This window comes from Euwallacea fornicatus, chromosome 16 (genome assembly GCF_040115645.1).
Source record: "Euwallacea fornicatus isolate EFF26 chromosome 16, ASM4011564v1, whole genome shotgun sequence".
Lineage (NCBI taxonomy): Eukaryota > Metazoa > Arthropoda > Insecta > Coleoptera > Curculionidae > Euwallacea > Euwallacea fornicatus.
In genome coordinates, this window is record NC_089556.1 from 2,955,378 (window position 1) to 2,973,931 (window position 18,554).

An 18,554-nucleotide genomic window follows, 5' to 3' on the forward strand; every position below is an offset into this window, starting at 1 on the left:
AAACGGTGAGGGATGGCTAATTTACGATCGGATTATGTGAAATCGCGAACTCAGAACGGAAACATACAAGGTGCCTGGGATGCATAAAATTACCTGTTTGCCAGGCGGAAACAGATTTGAAGCAGTTTAATTTGGGGCACCCCGTTAATTAGAGGCCCCATTTAATTGCAAACAAGGGCGCACCTCCATTTGTTTTACAATTACTTGTCACAGCGTCCGGGACTGTTTGGATAAATTTGATAAAGTTGGTTTCCAACATCTGGACTTATTTCGTTCTATATTAAAAATTCTGCCCGCGGGTATGTAGTTAGTTGTAAGTGCACGAGCGAAGGAAAAATGCTGCTCATTCAGGATCATAAATAACTCTAATTAAGATTTCAAATAATCCTCCTCGTACCTCGGCAAAATCGCTATGTATAACTAAAGTTTATTTCGTCAGATTCGTTCGGAGCCTCTATATCACTCTCTACTTCACAGAGAGCAATTTTCATGCAATGGGTGAATATTTCAATTGGATATGCGGGAGAAAAGTTACGTTCCTTTTCCTGGATTCAATAAATAACCCGCAACTATGTGAGATAAGATCTCATGTTTATTTTGCGTATTTCTCGCTTCCCCAAAAGGCAGAATGTTTCTTGATTGACAGTTTTGCCGCAATTAGAATAGTTTGGTTCGAGTCACAGTTTAAGTCTGGTTTAACGCATTTACGCAAGGTAACGTTAACGTTGTGTTAACACGCCGCTAATGTTATGTTGACGTATGGTTAACATAAGCCAAAACGCGCTCATATGCATGATGCAGTTTATACAACAACGATCATTAAAATTCACGCATTGTATCATTAAGAAATTTACGCAATGTTTAACATTTATACATAAGCACACATTAGTGCGCACTACATAATTCTGCACTTTGGGCACTATTCTGTTGCTCGATTTATTATTGGGCCAAATTCGGAAAATATGGAGAGCAGTTTTGCCTATCGATCCGTCGAAAGGTCATTAATGCACCCAATTACGAATTTTAAACACTTGGTAAATACAATTTGCAATGTTCCTTTTTTCGAGAATCCTCCACACGATTGCCTCCCGGCACTGTCCTACTTTTCAATTTTTCAATCTTGCCCAAATTAGAGTGTTAAAGGAAAATTTCGGGTTTCGAGTTCGAAACTGCGTTAGTGATACTTATGCTAAAAGGGAATCTGATATTTCCCTTTATTCAAGCATTCTCTACACCTTCGCTTCCGGGATACTGCCCCGTTTCGCAGTTTGTGCATTTGCCAGAATTACTTAAAAATTGGGTGGACAAAGTTAAATAGCGAGTTCAGCTTGTCCGACTTTTCCAACATTAAAGCTTAATAACTTTGGCAAATGAGGTCCAAATGCCATCAGAACTAACTCATATGAATCAGCTCAACGAGCTCTTTAAGATGCCTTATGCGGCTTGACTGCATCTTGTAAAGTTTTCCAGATACAGCGTAATTTATGTGCTCAAATTCTCATCTTTTGCGAGTTTTTAAAGTTTAAATCTTAATAACTTCGGCAAACGTGGTCTAAATGCGTTCACAAATGACTCATACGAATCAGCTCAATCAGCCCTGTAAGATGCCTTGTACAGCAAAAACGATATGCACATCATCCTTGCTAAAAATTCTTCGTTGCCAAAATGCAATGTTAAAATAATTTTTTTTTAATACAATATTGACCAAAATACTTGGAACTTAAAAATTGCGCTTTTATGTACATACCCCTGAACCAATGTAAACGACAGTACAGCAAGAATACCTTAATATTATTCGACCTATATATAGTATTTACATTTTGTTGTTTGCACTCTTGTATAGAAAGAAATAATAAATATTTTTTTTACGTTGGACAAAATACTTGGAACTTATTTGTTATGACCTAAAAGCTGTTTTTACATTCATCTATCATTTTCTTGACCATTTCGTTTTAAGTGCTTGCTACGTACACCACTTTCTATTTTTCGAAAATGGCAAAAGGCAAATCACGTTCAATCGATTTGAGAAGTAAAATTATTCTGTTTTATAATCAAAGAGATATTTCTATAAGACTAAATGTTCCGAGAAATGCGGTATCGCCTATTATTAAAAAATTTAGGGCGTACGGCCATGTTATCCCGGGAAACAGTGCAGGCAGCCCTAAAAACGTTACCAGACAAATTGATAAAAAATGATCAACATTGCCAAAAGTAATCCGTTTCAGTCATCATTAAAAATCTTGCAAAAAATACAAATAAATAGACATTCAGAAATTTCATCGCGAACCATGAGAAAAAGGTTGTGAGAAGGTGATCTAAGAGCTAACCGTCCAGCAAAAAAACCACTGATACAGACCAAGAACATCAAGTCACGATTACAGTTTTCACTCGATCATATTCACTGGACAGTATAAGATTGGAAAAAATTATTTTTAGTGATAAATCCAAGTACAACCTTATTTTCAGGGACGGTATAGTCCACGTAAGGCATCCAAAGGGCCGAAGATTAAATAAAAAATATATTATACCTACGCATGGTGGCGGAAGTGTGTTAGCGTGAGGATGTTTTTTTTGTATGGTATAGGTCCCATTCATCGTATTATTGGAAAAGTGGACAGATGCATTTATCCAGATATATTGAGAAATGTGCTGAAACCATATTCATTTAAATCATTGCGAGTTAATTTTATTTTCAAACACAATGATCCTCAGCACTCTTCAAAAGTAGCGAAAGAGTGGTTAGAACGAAAAGTGTGTGTCATGAAGTGGCCTGCCCAAAATCCGGATTTAAATTCAATAGAAAATTTACGAGAACTCGTTGATCGAATGTTTCGAGCAGGGAAACTCATTGGAAATGGACAAGAACTGTTTGAGAAGCTCACACAAGTCTGGCATGAAATTAGTCGGTGATTAATTAAAGAATTAATAGAATCAAGTCCTAGAAGGATAGGTGAAGTGGTTAAAGCTAAGGCATATCGCACCAAATACTAAAGATGTTTTTGTTGTCATTTTTAACATTGAGATTTCTTATCAAGTTAACCAGGTTCCAACAATTTTGTCCAGCTATTATTAATTTTTTTGCTATAAACATAAAGTTTAGTAAGAGTTTTTTTTTAATTTTGTTATGGTTGAAATGTATCTTTACTAAGAATAAAACTACATAAAAAAACTTAATGAAATTCACCCACTTTTTAATTTATGCAAACTTTAAAAAAGATCCAAGTATTTTGGCCAATGCTGCATATACAATGTCAGGCTGAAATTTTAAACGTGAACAAACTTCCCTTTAAAATTTATATTATTAGGATTCACAAGTTGTAGTTTACAGGTATTTTTTCAGAAGTCAGAATTTCTTTTACCATCCCAAAGTCCTATCTCTCACGCCTCTAACTATCTATTTATCAACATTTTAATTCAATACTTCATTCACAGCATTTTCACCTTCTTCTTCTTCTTCTTCGTCTTGGTTTGTCGCCGTTTTCCAGTTATTTGCCAAAAAATTAATAGAATTTTAAGGTGTGTTCTGTATATAAAGTTCCAGTTTTCGTACGTATTTTTACTTCTTTCAGGAACCTTCCATGCATCACTTCTCGGGTACTGCACTTTTCCATGATTTACTGTGATGTCAAAATTAGAGTTTATGAGGGTTAGTTTAGCAACCAATCTGGTGAAAACTCGTTATTGTAACTTATCTCGGAGTAAAGATATGATTTTTCAGTCTATGTAAGATTGAACTTGATATTTTTCTCCCTTTAAGAGCCGCGCTTCTGGGTATATTACACTGATTCTTGGGTGTTTTGCCGACACTATCCAGAATTCAATAACCGAAACGTAGCCTCTTTCTAGATTGCTTAAGACTGCAGTTTAATCTGGAATATTTCTATTTGCAAAACCTAATAGCCGTAGGGGCTTCATTTGAGTAAAACATTGAACCCCGCAACACAATTGCTTTTCTTTGAGATGGTTCAAACACTTGTGCAAATACACACTCTCCTCCTCGATCCCCAATAAGACTTTAAAGTTAAGGATCTATTCCCTCCCTCAAAGGTTCCTAAATATCGGTCACTGCACACAATTGGAATTTTTCGACACAATGGATACCGAATTAAACTACTTAATAAGTCCTCTCGTTTCCGCAAATCCAGTCAAGTTGTAAATGGAAAAGTCCAAAAAGAGAATGTGCTTTCACCTCTAATCCTTCTTCGGATCGCTGCGAAAGTTTAAACAAAACAACCTCCCTCGGTCTAAATGCTTCGGAAAAGAAGCAACCAAAACATTAGAGAGTTTTACCGAAGTTTATTTGCATAAGCTTTGAGAATCCTCCTCGGGTAGGATTCCTTCAGGGAGGGATTAAAAAAGATTCAGCGAGACTATTATTTCGCGAAAGTGGTAGATTTTCCAGTTTCTGGAACTTTTGTTATTTCATTCTCCATAAAGTTGCTGTGTAAATATAATAACTTCTTATAGATGTCTTTCAAAAACTACACACGTGTGTAAACAAATTGCTTCCCTCGTTGGATCGAAAGGGAGTTTAAATCGAAAAATTAAACAACAATTTTCGTATTCATCCGACGTAAAACGGCATTCCCCCAAAAACAAAAGACCCCACGGCAAAAGTCTGATTAAAAATCCAGCGTTGGGGCCCCTCTCTCACTTGTTACTTCTACAAAATCGTTTCCGTAATAACTACAAACGACCGGCACGCAGATAACATGAGGGGGTGAATCGGAGGGATTATAATGCTCTTCTAGGAACGAAATTTCAGTTTTCTCAAACTCGAAATGAAGTAGATTTTCGTCGAACTTACGCAAGACCCACCCAAGGCTCCTATATTTGCTGAAGACAAAATAACAACTTCGTTTAAGCACCGCACAATAAAAGGACTTAAAAGTTTCACCCGAGTGCATTTTAGTCTCCCCTCGACATCTCCCCTTGTTTTATTGGAAGCCGGAGAATAATATTATTTAAACACAAGTAAATGTTAATAATACAAGAAACGCTCCTAGCATTTAAATTCTAACGATGGTTTTTCCACAAATGAGTTACACAAATCTAACAAACTATTGTCCATTCGAAATAAAATTGATTGTTGTTGTTCTCTTTATTGTAGGTTGTAGGTTTAAGTAATAAAAATTGGTCCTAAAATTCACTTCAAAATGTTATTGTATATTCGTAACAAAATACAGTTTATTTAAAATTTGCCTATATAGCAAGAGCAAATATTATTCACAGTGAATAAATATTGCATCAATTATCAATAATTATTAGTTTATTTGTTCATTTATGGTGGATATGAATTAAAATATTGTCCAATAATTTACGGCTTTCCGCTTTCCACTTTCCCCGAATAAGATTTATATAGTTGCGTCATCTATGAGTGACAGCTTTAGCTTCAACCGACGAGCTAGCCGCAATCTGTCTGTCTGTGTGTAAAGACTAGAAGGTAGCTTATGAGCTTATCCCATAGATGGCGACACTGAAGTAACAAGAAAATTCCTCTATACGTAAACAAATTCAATTCAAATAGATTTGTAGTTATTTGAAATCGAACCCGTATGTCTTTGATATGTTCTACGTAATCTCAAACATAAACCAATAAACCCAACCTCACTTTTAATTTTAATAGTAACTAGCGATTATGAAAAAATTAAACATAAATAAATCTAATGAACATTTATTTACTTACCCCATTTACAACAAATCCTGGAAACACAAGATAGAATTTCAAAGGTTCATTCTCCGGTTATTGGCTGTTCATTTCGAAAACAGGAATCAAGCGTAAAGGTTTTTTATTTGAATGTAAACATCATTTTTAACACTCACAAAACTTTAACTAACCATCACTTAAGTCCTTGGAGCCATGAAAATACTAATTTTAATAAAATTCAATAAGTAATAAAGGCAAAAAGCGTCGTATTTAAATAAAGTTAGGTTTATTTTAGACATTCAGACTCAGAGTCAAATAATTCCAAAGCCTACTTGACCGAAATTATTCTAAAACACACGGTATAAATAAGAATGTTTCTGTCTCTTTTTCTACCGAATAAAAGGAGACCACAATAAAGTGTTGATAAAAGGATCAATCATCAATCATATGATTTTGGCAGGTACTATTGGTCCTGCTAAATTCTAACCTCAAATATGTACTTTTTAGAGAATTAAAGTTTTAAATATTAGTTGCTGTCGGTAATTCATCAAAAATTCCTTATTTTAAAAGTTATTTTAATTACCAAATTAAGAATGAATCCTTCTAAATTACTGTTATTATTTAGAGGTAAACCTAAGGACCTATACACATGGTTCATTTAGCACTTACATAGTCTTATATATTCACACTTGCACAGTTTAATCGATAAATATATATAAGTTTCCTTTACAGGGCCAGCAGTATCTGTAATTCAAATATGCGGCATGAAGAATTTTAAACCTCCACCCACTTATGATCGTAAGTAAAAAGTAGAGAATATTTTGTATAAATTGTTTTCAGTAATAATAGCATCACTGCAATCTTTGAAAAAACTCAATGGAGAACTAGCATAAATATATTCCTAAAGTGCAGTGCATTTATCTTTTTAATTTTATGTCTATCACCATTTGTCCTGTGCTCTGCAGAACTAATAGTAAATGATACACTAAATATAAAGCTGAAAAACTTTAGCTCATGCCATCATCACTTCTTTTGGTTAAAAACTCTTTCAGGGTTAATCAAATTGGAAATGTTTAAAATATTTCCTGTCTGTCACCATTTGCATATTATATACACAGTCTGCAGATTGTAAATGTCAAGTTTTGTGTTCATATTGATTCTTTGATACAATCAACAACAAAGACCTCCTATCTTAGAGAGATCCCAGACTTTAGACTATTTATAACTTGTATTGTTTAAATTCAGTAATAACCATCTAGTAGCAATATGGTCACTAAAGCCCTATTTCACACAAAATTAATCCCAAAATCTTTGCATAGGTATATCTATTTGAAAATTGACCTCATATATCAGCATACAAAATCTTATCAGGGAAAAGCATCACCGCACTCTTTTTCACCTTAATATTCAAACTATGATTTTGTACTAATATCAGTTGATGTAGAAATACAATTTGGATTGGTAACCAACTAAATGAAAAAAATATGTAGGCAGGTATTTAGGTGCTAATTCACATTTATTAGGAAACTTACTATGCATTTTTAACCTCTACTAGATAATACTTACCTAAGCAGTAACTTCAATATCCACATTAAGACATGTTCTACATGTTCCTTATTTTGATAGATATTGAACTACCTGAAAAACCTAAACTTAAATTCATTGACAAAGTACCTAATTTACCACCCAACATTCGACCACCAAAAATGCAAAAAAGGTTGAGATATATGAGAGGACCTGAGGATGTGCATAATTTTCTATTACATAAGCAATATGGAATAATGGTATAAAATATTGAGAATTTATTTGCCGTTTTTATAATACTTTTGTTTTTTTCACTATTTTATAGGCTTTAGGTGGTGGCAGACTGAAATGGGGCCACTTTGAAATGATTCGTTTAAGTATTGGTAGAAAAATGGACGCAAATCGCATGTTTGCAGTATGGAGAGTCGACTCTCCTTGGCAGCCAGTTACCAGAAGAGGACAAGGTACTCGATTGGGTGGAGGAAAGGGAGCCATTGACCACTATGTTACCCCAGTCAAAGCTGGTAAAAACCCTTTTCCCTAATAAGGAATTTAATATCCTCACCTGTATGGCATATTTTTTTAGGCCGTATAATAATAGAATTTGGGGGCAAATGTGATTTTAAGGAAGTAGAACCATTTTTAACAGATATTGCCAATAAACTTCCTTTTAAAGCCATGGTGGTTTCAGAAAAGATAATTGATAAAATGAATGAGAGAGAGAACTGGGAGAAGGAAAATAATATAAATCCCTACAGCATGAAGTACATGATCCAAAATAATATGGGAGGATGTCATCAATGGATTTCGCCCTGGGATTTAAAATATTTTTGTAAATACATTTAAAGAAATATATGAGAAATAAATGCACATCACCGATATTTATTAGAGGCAATGGTTTTTAGAAGGCGTCACTTTCATAAGTATTCGCATTTTGGTACCGTTAAAATTAGAGACATATGAAGTATCCGAATTTTTTTGAAATTTGTCAGTATTAGAAAAAAAAGAAATTAATATCTCTTCCACCACTGGTTATTAAAGAAGACCGATTACATATTCAAGCACCAAAAGTGTATATTAGGCTATATTTGCAAGATATTAAAAACTCATTTTTCTAATGCCAGGAAATATTGTTTTCAACAAAACATTGTTGGGCAACATGGTGCTTCTTATTTAGGAAAACTGCAAAAGATATTTTCCACCAATTTTGAGACGCCTTGTATAAAAAGGGCACACTCGAAGCCCTTTAGTCAGAATTTCATTTTTCGCCTCGGTTGCCGTACGCATAACCACGTAATAGATGCAAATTGACAGTAAAGTGGTTATCTCCTCAGTAAATTAAGCCCTAACTAACTCCGGAATTGGTTTTTCAACTTCCACTCTATCAGGGGTTTGTAACTTCGTTTGGTTCCATTCGAGGGAGGAGTTTTTATTTAATTTTTTAAACGCAATTATATTGTATATGTTAAATAGATACCACATATGTGATTGCTCAATTGGAGAATTAAGTTGCATTATTAAATATGTGTACTCTCTTCAATGGAAGTAAAATATTTAACGTGTCAAGGAAGGTCATTAGCGCTCCTCTGTTAGTATAAGCACAGGAGAGGAACCTATCAGGAAATAGGAGCTTAAGAGATATTGTTTCTTATTTCTCTGCCATATAAAAATAAAACGCCTTGAGGTTTAGCCTTAAAAGTACTCTTAAATTAAGTGCTCAAATAGATAATGCAACAATTAAAGCTTAGTCTAATAGATATAAGGGATTTGTAGGGTGAGCTTTTTGAATGATTACGAAGTACAGTAGGATATCTCAAAAATGCATTAAAATACAATTTTCATCAAATTTGATATTTATGAGAATATGAAATTCGTTTAGTAACTGGTAACGAATTTACTGATTTTTAGATAAATCATAAAAATTATATAATTATACTTCTACTTTTTCTTATTTACAGCAATTCTGTAGAGTTTTTGAACGATTTTTTTCATTTGATTTGAGTGTTTAATATCTTATTCTTAAATCGCATAATGTTTATGAAGGAATTAAAGGTATTACAAACGTTATATGATAATGAAAACATTTTAAACCTTTTTTGGAATATCGCCTTGTAGGACTTTCAAAAAAACTCACCTTGAACAGTAATCACCATGTTGGATAATGGACAACATTAACAAGTCGATAAAAATACATTATTACTCAATAATTTAACTAACGCAAAAACTACCAAGGCCTCCACATATCACCCTGATCGCCCTTAATTTGCTGATCGTCTACTTCCTTGTGTACCTTCCCCAAAACAGCACAGCCATCTCCCCTCGAAGATTCCCCCATGGCAGATTCTCCCATCATTACATAACTCGAGGATGGTACCTCATGATGGCTTGTTTTAATAATCTTACTAGGTCTTGCTATTCCTTCACCCATCGGGGCTAAAAGGCCTTGATAACGCAGCATTTCTGAATAATCACGCTTCACTCCTCTAGATTCAGTCTGATTCTCTTCTAAAAATAATGAATCTTCCTTGTGTTGAGCCTGTTTATAGCGCTCCCCGTGATTGGTAATCACACACAAAGGGTCAGATAACGTCCTGATCACACTGGTGTGTTCTACAACCTTCCTCTCCAATGGTTTATTGTGTATTGGAAATTTCATAGTTTTGACTTCCATCTTGGATTTATCAGAGAAAGCTACTGTAGAACTCACTTGAGCTACTTGATGATGGTCATCAGAGTACTCGGCGGGTCTTGATATGGCTATAGGACGAAAGCTCTTGGTAGACTCTGGGCTTAAAGGAGGGCTGAGTAATCGTGGGGGCTCAGAACTGAGCAATCTGGGAACTTCAGAATTTTGAGCTTGGTGCACTAAGGCAAAAGCACTTTGTCGGTGGGATGATGGAAAGTAGCGTAAATTTGACGAGTTTGGTACCAATAGTGCCAACTCTCCTGTGGGTAATCTACTGGGTATCAGATGAATTCCTTGGGGTACTTGAATCCTAGGATTGTTATTCTGATCTCCAATACCACTGGGACCTTCTCCACCAGAATTTGAAGTGAAAATGTTAGTAGATACAAAAGGAACAGGTTGAGCAGCTTGGTCGATACGATTAATATAGTTTTGAAGATGATTGGTCACTCGATCTCTCATGCCTCCTTCTGTATTATCCGATTTGCTGATAAATCTGTTGAAATGAGACAGAGAAGAGTTATTTTAGAGAAAAATAGAGTGTTTGATTTGAAATTCAATTTCTTACCTATCGATTTCAGAAACACAGTCTTTGAAGCCGTTTTTGAATTTTCGGATTGCAGAGGGATCTGTAGCCATCCCTATGGCAAGCTGTTGCTTTTGTACGTTTTGTAGATGTTTAACTGCCATTTCCAAGATGTCTGCCTTCTCTAATTTTGTATGACGGGCGGGCTATAAAGAGGAAAAATATTTAATTAAAAAAAACATATTTTAACTTGTGGTGTCTTCAAAGAAAGAAAAATTGTTTAACAATAATTTCTGTAATGATTTTTGTGTTTTTTTAAGTCTGTTTTATGCTTTTTAGGAAATTTTTCTTCATATTTAACTATTTAAAATTAAAAAGTGTCTATTTTGTAAGGCCGCATTCTAAAATTTTTCGAAAATTACTTATCTATGTACAAAAAAATCTAGGGTTTATTCTCCGTTCGATGCAAAAATTCGAAATCGAAAAATTTTTTTGATTGAGACATATTTGTATTATTTTTCTTAAGGAACTGACGATCCCTTTTAGTGATATATACAAAAACTTGCCAAAAAGAAATCCTCTTGCCACAATTGGAATTTTGCAAGTCAATTAGGAGTTTAAAAAAAATCTCTTAATAAAATAAATTGATAAAATGAAATGAGCGTGAGTTAGTATCAACTTTTCCGCAGAACTTTTTAAGAGCATCGAAAATGTTCCAATTTTCATAAAAAAAAGGCAAATTTCAACCAAAACACACATTAAAGTTTCAAACACTTACATCTTTATTCAAGGCTTCAAGAATTAAATTTTTGATCTCATTAAGGCAGTGATTGATCCTAGCTCTCCGACGTTTTTCCATTATGGGTTTATGGCTTTTTCGAAGTTCCGCCTTGGACATGGTACCACTTTGCGACTCCTGCATTCGGGATGATGGTTCAAACTCATCATCGCTCATAGACATTTTAAAGTATATATACAAGGATTCTGTGTTTAGAATTCTACCAAGCTCGTTTCAAATTATTCGATATCTTGTACAAGGCATAAAACAATTTTTAAATTGAATTACTCTGCAAATTGAACAAAAAAATTGTTAATTCAAAAGAAGCTTGAATTAATTTATTCAGTACTTACTCTGGAAATTTTAATAAATCCAAAAACTGGCTGCACACACAAACTTTTAAGTTCACTCAAATCAAAATTGTTCGCACTAGACCACGAAATTCAACCAATACCCTAACTAGAGCCTGTGGATCCCATGGTTCTGGTCACTTGACCCGAAATGTTCAAATGACGTCCCATTTTCAAAAACTTCCGATATACATTCCGATACAGCGTGGGAACCTACCCCTACCCTACAGTCCCTTTACTTTCTATCTCTCTCTCTTATACCATGAATTAGTGTCTTTCTGGCTCAAATATACCGGGGCGCATTGAAGGAAACGTAGGTTCTATGGGCCTGGGTCTAGTGGAAAGCAGAGAAGGAGAGGTACTGTAATACTTATATACATGTACATGTTTCTGCTATAATTCGGGGTACATTGTATGAAAAATTCCTTTGGGTATAAAAATGCTATTTCGCATGACGTCAGGTATTTTTTAGAAAGTGAATAATATTTTGGTTCTACCTACATGTGAATTGATGCCATCATATGGATCAATGTGAATGTTAACAACTACAGAATAATATTTTTTATGGATAATCACATTTAGGGAGGATAAATGGGCGTCTGTTTCCGTGGATTTAATATTTTTTCTTTCCTTCAATTACCTTTCAAGGAACAAATAACGAAAATGGCAAGCTTCAATCATTAGAATACGTACATTACAATTATGAGCGTATTAAATCCACAGTTCTGGTATGAAAGATGCTTTTGACGATCCCTTGTATATGATGGTATGGGGCGCCCCGTGAGAAAAATGCCCATACATTGACCCACGACGTGCGAGCTAAGTTCCCACGTACAGGGTTGTAACAGGTATGGTAACTGTACTTCGTTGTTGTGTATGCGAAGGGTAAATTAGGTCTGAATGAGATGCTTTTTGTTGCCGATTGATGGATATTGAGATAAGTAGAGGTGAATAATATTATGGAATAAGCTGCAGTGGCGGGGGTGGCATTATTTGAGAATTTGGTCATGCAATAGTAGATAGGAATAGTAAACAAATTCCCTTAGATTAGGTGTGAAACATGACTTTCTACATCAAAATTCTCTATTCTCAGTTTCTCACTTTATACTTACTTGTGAGTCTTCTGGTATCGAGTTCCATTTCATTTTTAATTCTCTGTCTATTTTACTCAAAAACCGCAAAATCAATAGCAAAAAAGCTCCCTTCCTGCATATATAATGTTCCCAGACAAAGTTCATAACTCCTTCCGCTTAGGTCTTCCTCATTTCTTTCCCATAAAAAAAAAGAAGATACATCTACCTGCTTCCTTTTTATCTGAAGAACTTGTCCTTTATATCTTTTATTCTTCTCAATGCCTCCCACTACTTAAGTGAGTGCAAACAAGGCCATTATGGGAACTATTTCATTTTTTGGCCACATCCGCTCCAAGACACACGCCGAAGATGTTCGCTTTCTCGGTGGGTCTCTCAGGAGCGTATCTCTCGAAATTTTAAAATGGGATTCTGGATTGACAGGTCTAGAGCTTCTAGCATGCCCCTGATGATCGCAAAGGGGTGTGAATGCCCATTTCTTCGGTGATAAGTTTCGTGAGGAGGGAACTAATATACCTAGAACGAAGTTGCAGAAATTGGATTATTTTTCAATGTGTTTGAGAATAAATTTCTTAAGCACCTAAAAATTTTTGAGAATCTGTTACTAGTTTTTAAGCCTTGATCCCAATAGACCTCCCAAGGGATTTTATATTTTAAGCAAATTGTAAAGTTTTGTCTTTTTTTCCCTCCCCCTTTCCAAAGGAATTTTTTCCAATTAAAAGAAATTATAAGAGATTTCCTTTTTCAGTCTCTATTTTCAGATTTTTTTCGGTCACGTTTTGCCGTATTTTTTTTTTCAAGAAAGATTTGTAGAAACTCTTCAGATTCCAAAAAAATATTTTAGAAAAAAATTCTGAAGAATTCCTTTTTCACTTAGGAAAAGCTCATGGGAGATTTCATGCATAGAGTAGTTTTAGAATTTAGGGTCTTTCCAAAATTGTTAAAAAGTTTTTTTCTCAAAAATGTTTTCCGTGTTTAAAAAAAATTCCCTTCGTACTTTTAAAGGCTATTTCGCAGTCTACGAAAATTCTAAATTTGTTTTTCTCCGTGAAAGTTTTTTGGAAAATTCTCGGATTCTAGAAAAATGTATTAATTGATTTTCTAAATAATTTTTCTTCGTTCTTCAAGAAACTGTTCTATTTAGTGAAATTCCGGAACTCTCAATAGATCCCTTAGTCGTAGGACTTTTAATTTTGCATGTTCCAAAAATTAATCTTACAAACTGAAATTTCAGAAAAATATTATTTTTTGTTATTTGCTTCGAGATTTGACGAAGAATTTGTTACGATTTTTGAAGAAATGCCGTCAATTCAATGAAAGCAACTCTGGATTCCTAAGAGATTCCATTGTTCGTGTGGCTTTTGAATTTCGAATTCCAAGAAAACTCTTGAGAAAAGCTTCATTAGTTATTCTTCTTCGTCAATTTTTCCAGTGGGTATTAAAGTACTTATTTGGGAAGAGCACACAAATCCCTCTTACATAATCACGATCCCATAAAAACGCTGAAGGTTGATGGGTTTTTGTCATATCGTGTGTCGAAGCGTGTCAGCGTGTGACCGACCCAATCGGAAGTTCCCATACAGTACGACCCACACAGGTGTAATCTTGCCCCCTTCACTATTCTTTCCGGTCTACATATTTCATTTAAATGCCGATACCCTCATGCAAACGGAGAAACGAGGGAAGGAAGGGTGTGCAAGTTATACGTTTTTACCTGATGTTTATAACATATGTATGTATGTTATGCACCTATTAGTTCTTTTTCAAACCCAAAGTTTCAATCAAACAGTATAGGTTATTTTGAGTATTATCAGGCCCTATCAGTCGTAAAATCCTGTGTGGGGGTTTGCTAGTCCCCCATCGGGCGCCTTCCCAGGTGGCAGATGGGGGAATGCTTCTCAGACATCCATCGTGGTTCCAGAAAAATCAAATACCCGGGACGGACCAAAATTAGTACTGTAGCGTCTGCCTCAGAATACTGAACCGAAACTCAATAATCCGCCTGACAAATATGGTGTTTCATCTGCCATTACCCTCCTGTATAGGATGTCCTATTTTTAAATGTAACTGGAGAGTTTCAGTTTTATCCGTGGAGTAGATGAAGAATAATCGTGGCCGATTTTGAGCCAATTTCAATGATTAATAAGCATTTTGATATCTCGACTCGTTTGGGGGATACCGAGTGTTTTACATACATATTTTGTAATTTTCTTTAAAGCCTCAACATGACTTTTTTGCTTGTGAATATCTTTAGTTTTTGACAGAAACATCTTGTGTGATTTTTCTTATGTGGAATCCAGTGACTTACACGAATTTTCCCTAGCTTAATTTGTTTTTAAGTTAAGAGACCAAAGTTGATTAATGCAATTGAGTATATTTCGTGCCGTTTGTTTACATCATAACAGACATCAGTTTGAACAATACTTGAAGTAAGAAAAGGCTGTTATTAATAGACTATTGTATAATAATGTTCTTATTTTCTTTTAAATCAATAAATTTTTAATATCACATAAAATACTGTTAGGAGATTTTTTTTTTAGTTTTAAAGTAGGTTTTCCGCAGTGATACATTTCCTATTGAAACTAAAAATCATTTGTAATTTTCATGTTTACCAAGACAAATATATGAAACAATATATTTTCAGAACGATAAAAAACATCTAATTAATGGAGCGATGGCCAACTAAGGTTTCCATTAAAAAAATATATATATTCACAAAAAAAAGTTAAAGGGTTTTAAAAAAAATGACAAAAAAGAAAAATGCCGTGCATCTTCCAAACGAGTCTATATGTCAAAATGCTGTTTAAATAATTGCAAATTGGCTCAAAAATCGGGCCAAGGGCCCCGACCACGGTTTTTGTCCTTCTACTCAGAAAGTACCTGATCTCCCCCCGTTACTTCGAAAATAGGACACCCTGTACATATGATGAATTTCAAAACAAAAGGAAATACTCCTCAGGGGGGTGGGAAACTTCCCCACTCGCACACTTCTAGGATTCGTTTCACGGAACCTGGGGGAGGCAAAAACTCGCTCTCGATACAAGGAAGATCGGTGATAAAGAACAATTATTTCGTGCACTTCCTTACCGCTATATCTTCATCAATTTTCAAGTAATTTTACACTTAATATCATTCACAAATTTTTGAAAAGCATATTCATTCGAAACCGTCATCGCAAAGCAAGTTTGCACTTTCACTGGTGTTCTGCACCGAAATGTCTCGGTTGACAGACCCTCGTCGTGTCTCCAGCCCTAATTACCAATTACACCCCATTCTCTTTGATCCGAGAGCCTTTGATCTGGATCCGGAGCCGCCGATGGAGTTTTGTTTCGTGCTCCAGTCGAGTGATTCGCCTTTGTTTTTCCAGACGCTGATAAGATGCCGCAACGGCGGTTATTGGTTGCCGTCAGTTAGTATAGGGGTGTCACTAACATGGGGTAATTAAAAATTGCTGAATAAACCACACGTAATACAGGGCAGTACCTGCTACTAAATTGAAACGAATTTTTAATAACGATTATGGTGTGTGAACGCATGCAACCCGGACAAATAGCTCCTCTTTTCTCCCTTTGATATTGGCTCTGAAGAGCCAGAAGCGGCATGCGTTAAAGGTAAAAAAGCCACTCAGAGCTGTAAAATCTTTATACCGGAGGCCTAATTAAAGAAAAATTGTATGCGACACACGAGCGGTCGCTTTTTCTTTTGAAAGCGCTCCTGGATCAAAGGATCTGAAGACAAAAGAAAGTCATTTCGGAGAGTAAAGTGTCGCGTACTAAAGGATTCGCCGACAGTGGGTGTTTCGAGGATTAAGCAGGGTTTTAATTTGGAAATATGAAATATTATCGTGGAAAATGTGATTCCCAACACAGCTTTCTCATACATTTCAATTTTAAGATGAGCCTCTCACTGATGAAAGAAACGCGAATATCATATGTCTCATATGTATATCCGAAATACACTGGTTGACTCATGAAGATCACCAGTTGCACGAAATTCCCGTAAATGGAATGGTGGTGCAATACAAAACTATCATCATTACTCACCAATCACGATTTCTTGCCAACTACATAACGAAAGCAGGCCGGATCATACGTAACCTGCAGAAACACTTCAATTGACTATGGCGTTAATCACCAGTGCACCTGTTCCAATGCTGAAGACTATACTCGAAGATGCAGGCAGGGGGTGGGTCGTTCTACATTTTTTGTGCCCTAAAAACCATTATAAATCACCCCTAAAAGGATCTTCAAGGTCGGATTACTCTGTGGGATTTTAAATTAATTCAAAACCACTAACGGGATATCTTGTGGCAGCACTAGCTTATTAATGTGCTTCCACAGTTCTCATTTTTCGGGTAGTTTTACAGCTCTCTCCACAAAAATCAATTTCGGCAAATTTATCTTCTACAGACCTGGTGAGTTGTTTTTATGTGCCGCACTTCCCTGGAAAGCCCTCGATTAATACACGGAAAAATAGATAAAAAACCTATTGAAGGCTGGCCTAATTACACCCCCCGAAACGTTAATAAAGGGCAAGAGATCAAGGTCCTTTCCCACCCTCAACGATGGCAGGTCAGTTTTCTTCAGAAGATTGATCTCGAAAAGGAATAGTTGTTTGGCTGAAAATAAAAGTCGGCCAATTACAAAGGAAAAGGGATGGTGGTAACTTCTCCTGTTTCTCAAGGGCGGCTTAAGTTCCTTTAAAGGGCTGGAGGCCAGGTAAAATACGTGAACTGGTTCGGCCACACGAGTCACACGCTTATTTTGTATACGTAAATGGGTTTGATTAGATGGCTTTTAAGGGAAAAGGGACGCTTTTTCGTAGAAAGAGTCTCAGTCGAGAGTCTTAACACGGTCGAAACACGACGAAAATGTCTTTAAATACAGTCAAGAGTCGTAACACGGTCTTGACTCTTTTAGCTTCTGGGAATTTCGAGCAATGTCCACATTTCAAATATCTCTTGAATACAGTAAATATCTAAGAAATCAAAACTTTCGACGGTTCACATAAACGAAGTTTCGACTTCTTTGTCAATTGCTATCAATAAAAATCTCACTAAATCATGAGTGCTCGCAATAACTTTTTGCTCCCATTTAAACGATGTAAGTAAATATAAAATTTTCCCACATGATTCTTTCCTACTAGGCCCAATACGAGGCAAACATAGACCCATCAAAGGTTTGTTCACCAATTACGGGGAGGAAGCAAAAATGGTCACATAGCAAATATTGATAGTAACTACTACAAAATCAACACTGAAGAAGCGTCACTGAGTGCCATTAAAAAAAATCTGTAAACACATTGAGCAAACTTGAGGATTTTGTTTGGTAGCGGGGGCATTAATCTCGGTTAAGACAGAGGCGGGGAATTAAGAATCAAGCTTATGCTGAAAAATGTAAAACTAATACTGAATCAGGCTTGAAGATCAAATAATATTAAAATTTTACACACTCAAATAGATGATAAAAAACACTTGTTGTGTTAGAATTGATCAACAGATATACAATATAAGATAGGACTAATAAGAGAAAACTGACATAAAGGATTTGCATACTCTATATTCATTAATAATTGATAGATACAGAAAAGTCATTGGTGGCAATAACGACCCTAATCCAAATGCAGAATTCCTGATATTGGTTTGAACTTTTCGCCTGCTTTCTTTTATTTTTATATATCCCTATCCATGCTTGCAATACAACCAGAGGTTTATTGGTTTTCCAGCATTTCTAGTCTGTCGAGGATCCAATTTAAAAACATATATTGTTGTTAAGTGCTATATAACATAACAACAATTTTGAAACATTTGTTGTGATGAACACCTATCATTCTCAAGTTAGGACATTTTTGTTGAATTATGAGAAGGAACAAATACAATTCCGAAACGTCAATAAATTCTAAAAGTTAACTTCGTCGTTGTTTCGACTCAATTTTCTTTTTAAACCTCGCCAC

The 18,554-nt window shown here is 35.3% G+C and overlaps 2 protein-coding genes across 6 annotated transcripts in view; one reads left to right on the plus strand and one right to left on the minus strand.

The window, feature by feature from the left end:
• Positions 1-8,041, plus strand: part of mRpL16 (mitochondrial ribosomal protein L16) — a 206,658-nt gene extending 198,617 nt beyond the window's left edge. For 2 of the 4 annotated variants that reach the window (XM_066291239.1, XM_066291240.1), the window contains exons 2-5: positions 6,380-6,445; positions 7,274-7,431; positions 7,497-7,695; positions 7,758-8,041. In XM_066291239.1, coding sequence (XP_066147336.1) covers positions 6,412-6,445; positions 7,274-7,431; positions 7,497-7,695; positions 7,758-8,017 — 651 coding nt within the window. In that variant the 5' untranslated portion in view covers positions 6,380-6,411 and the 3' untranslated portion in view covers positions 8,018-8,041. The other 2 variants (XM_066291238.1, XM_066291237.1) reach the window with 2 other exon arrangements.
• Positions 8,042-9,184: 1,143 nt separating this feature from the next.
• Positions 9,185-15,709, minus strand: LOC136344103 (transcription factor HES-1-like). 2 transcript variants are annotated; one of them, XM_066291229.1, is made up of 5 exons: positions 15,690-15,709; positions 11,515-11,845; positions 11,162-11,450; positions 10,426-10,589; positions 9,185-10,353 (listed from the first exon to the last, which is right to left on the minus strand). In XM_066291229.1, exons 3-5 carry the CDS (start codon positions 11,342-11,344, stop codon positions 9,396-9,398), a joined length of 1,305 nt encoding a protein of 434 aa, XP_066147326.1. In that variant the 5' UTR covers positions 11,345-11,450; positions 11,515-11,845; positions 15,690-15,709; the 3' UTR covers positions 9,185-9,395. The 2 variants fall into 2 exon arrangements, with proteins under 2 accessions (XP_066147326.1, XP_066147327.1); XM_066291230.1 differs by lacking the exon at positions 15,690-15,709 and adding an exon at positions 12,624-12,735.
• Positions 15,710-18,554: the final 2,845 nt, after the last annotated feature.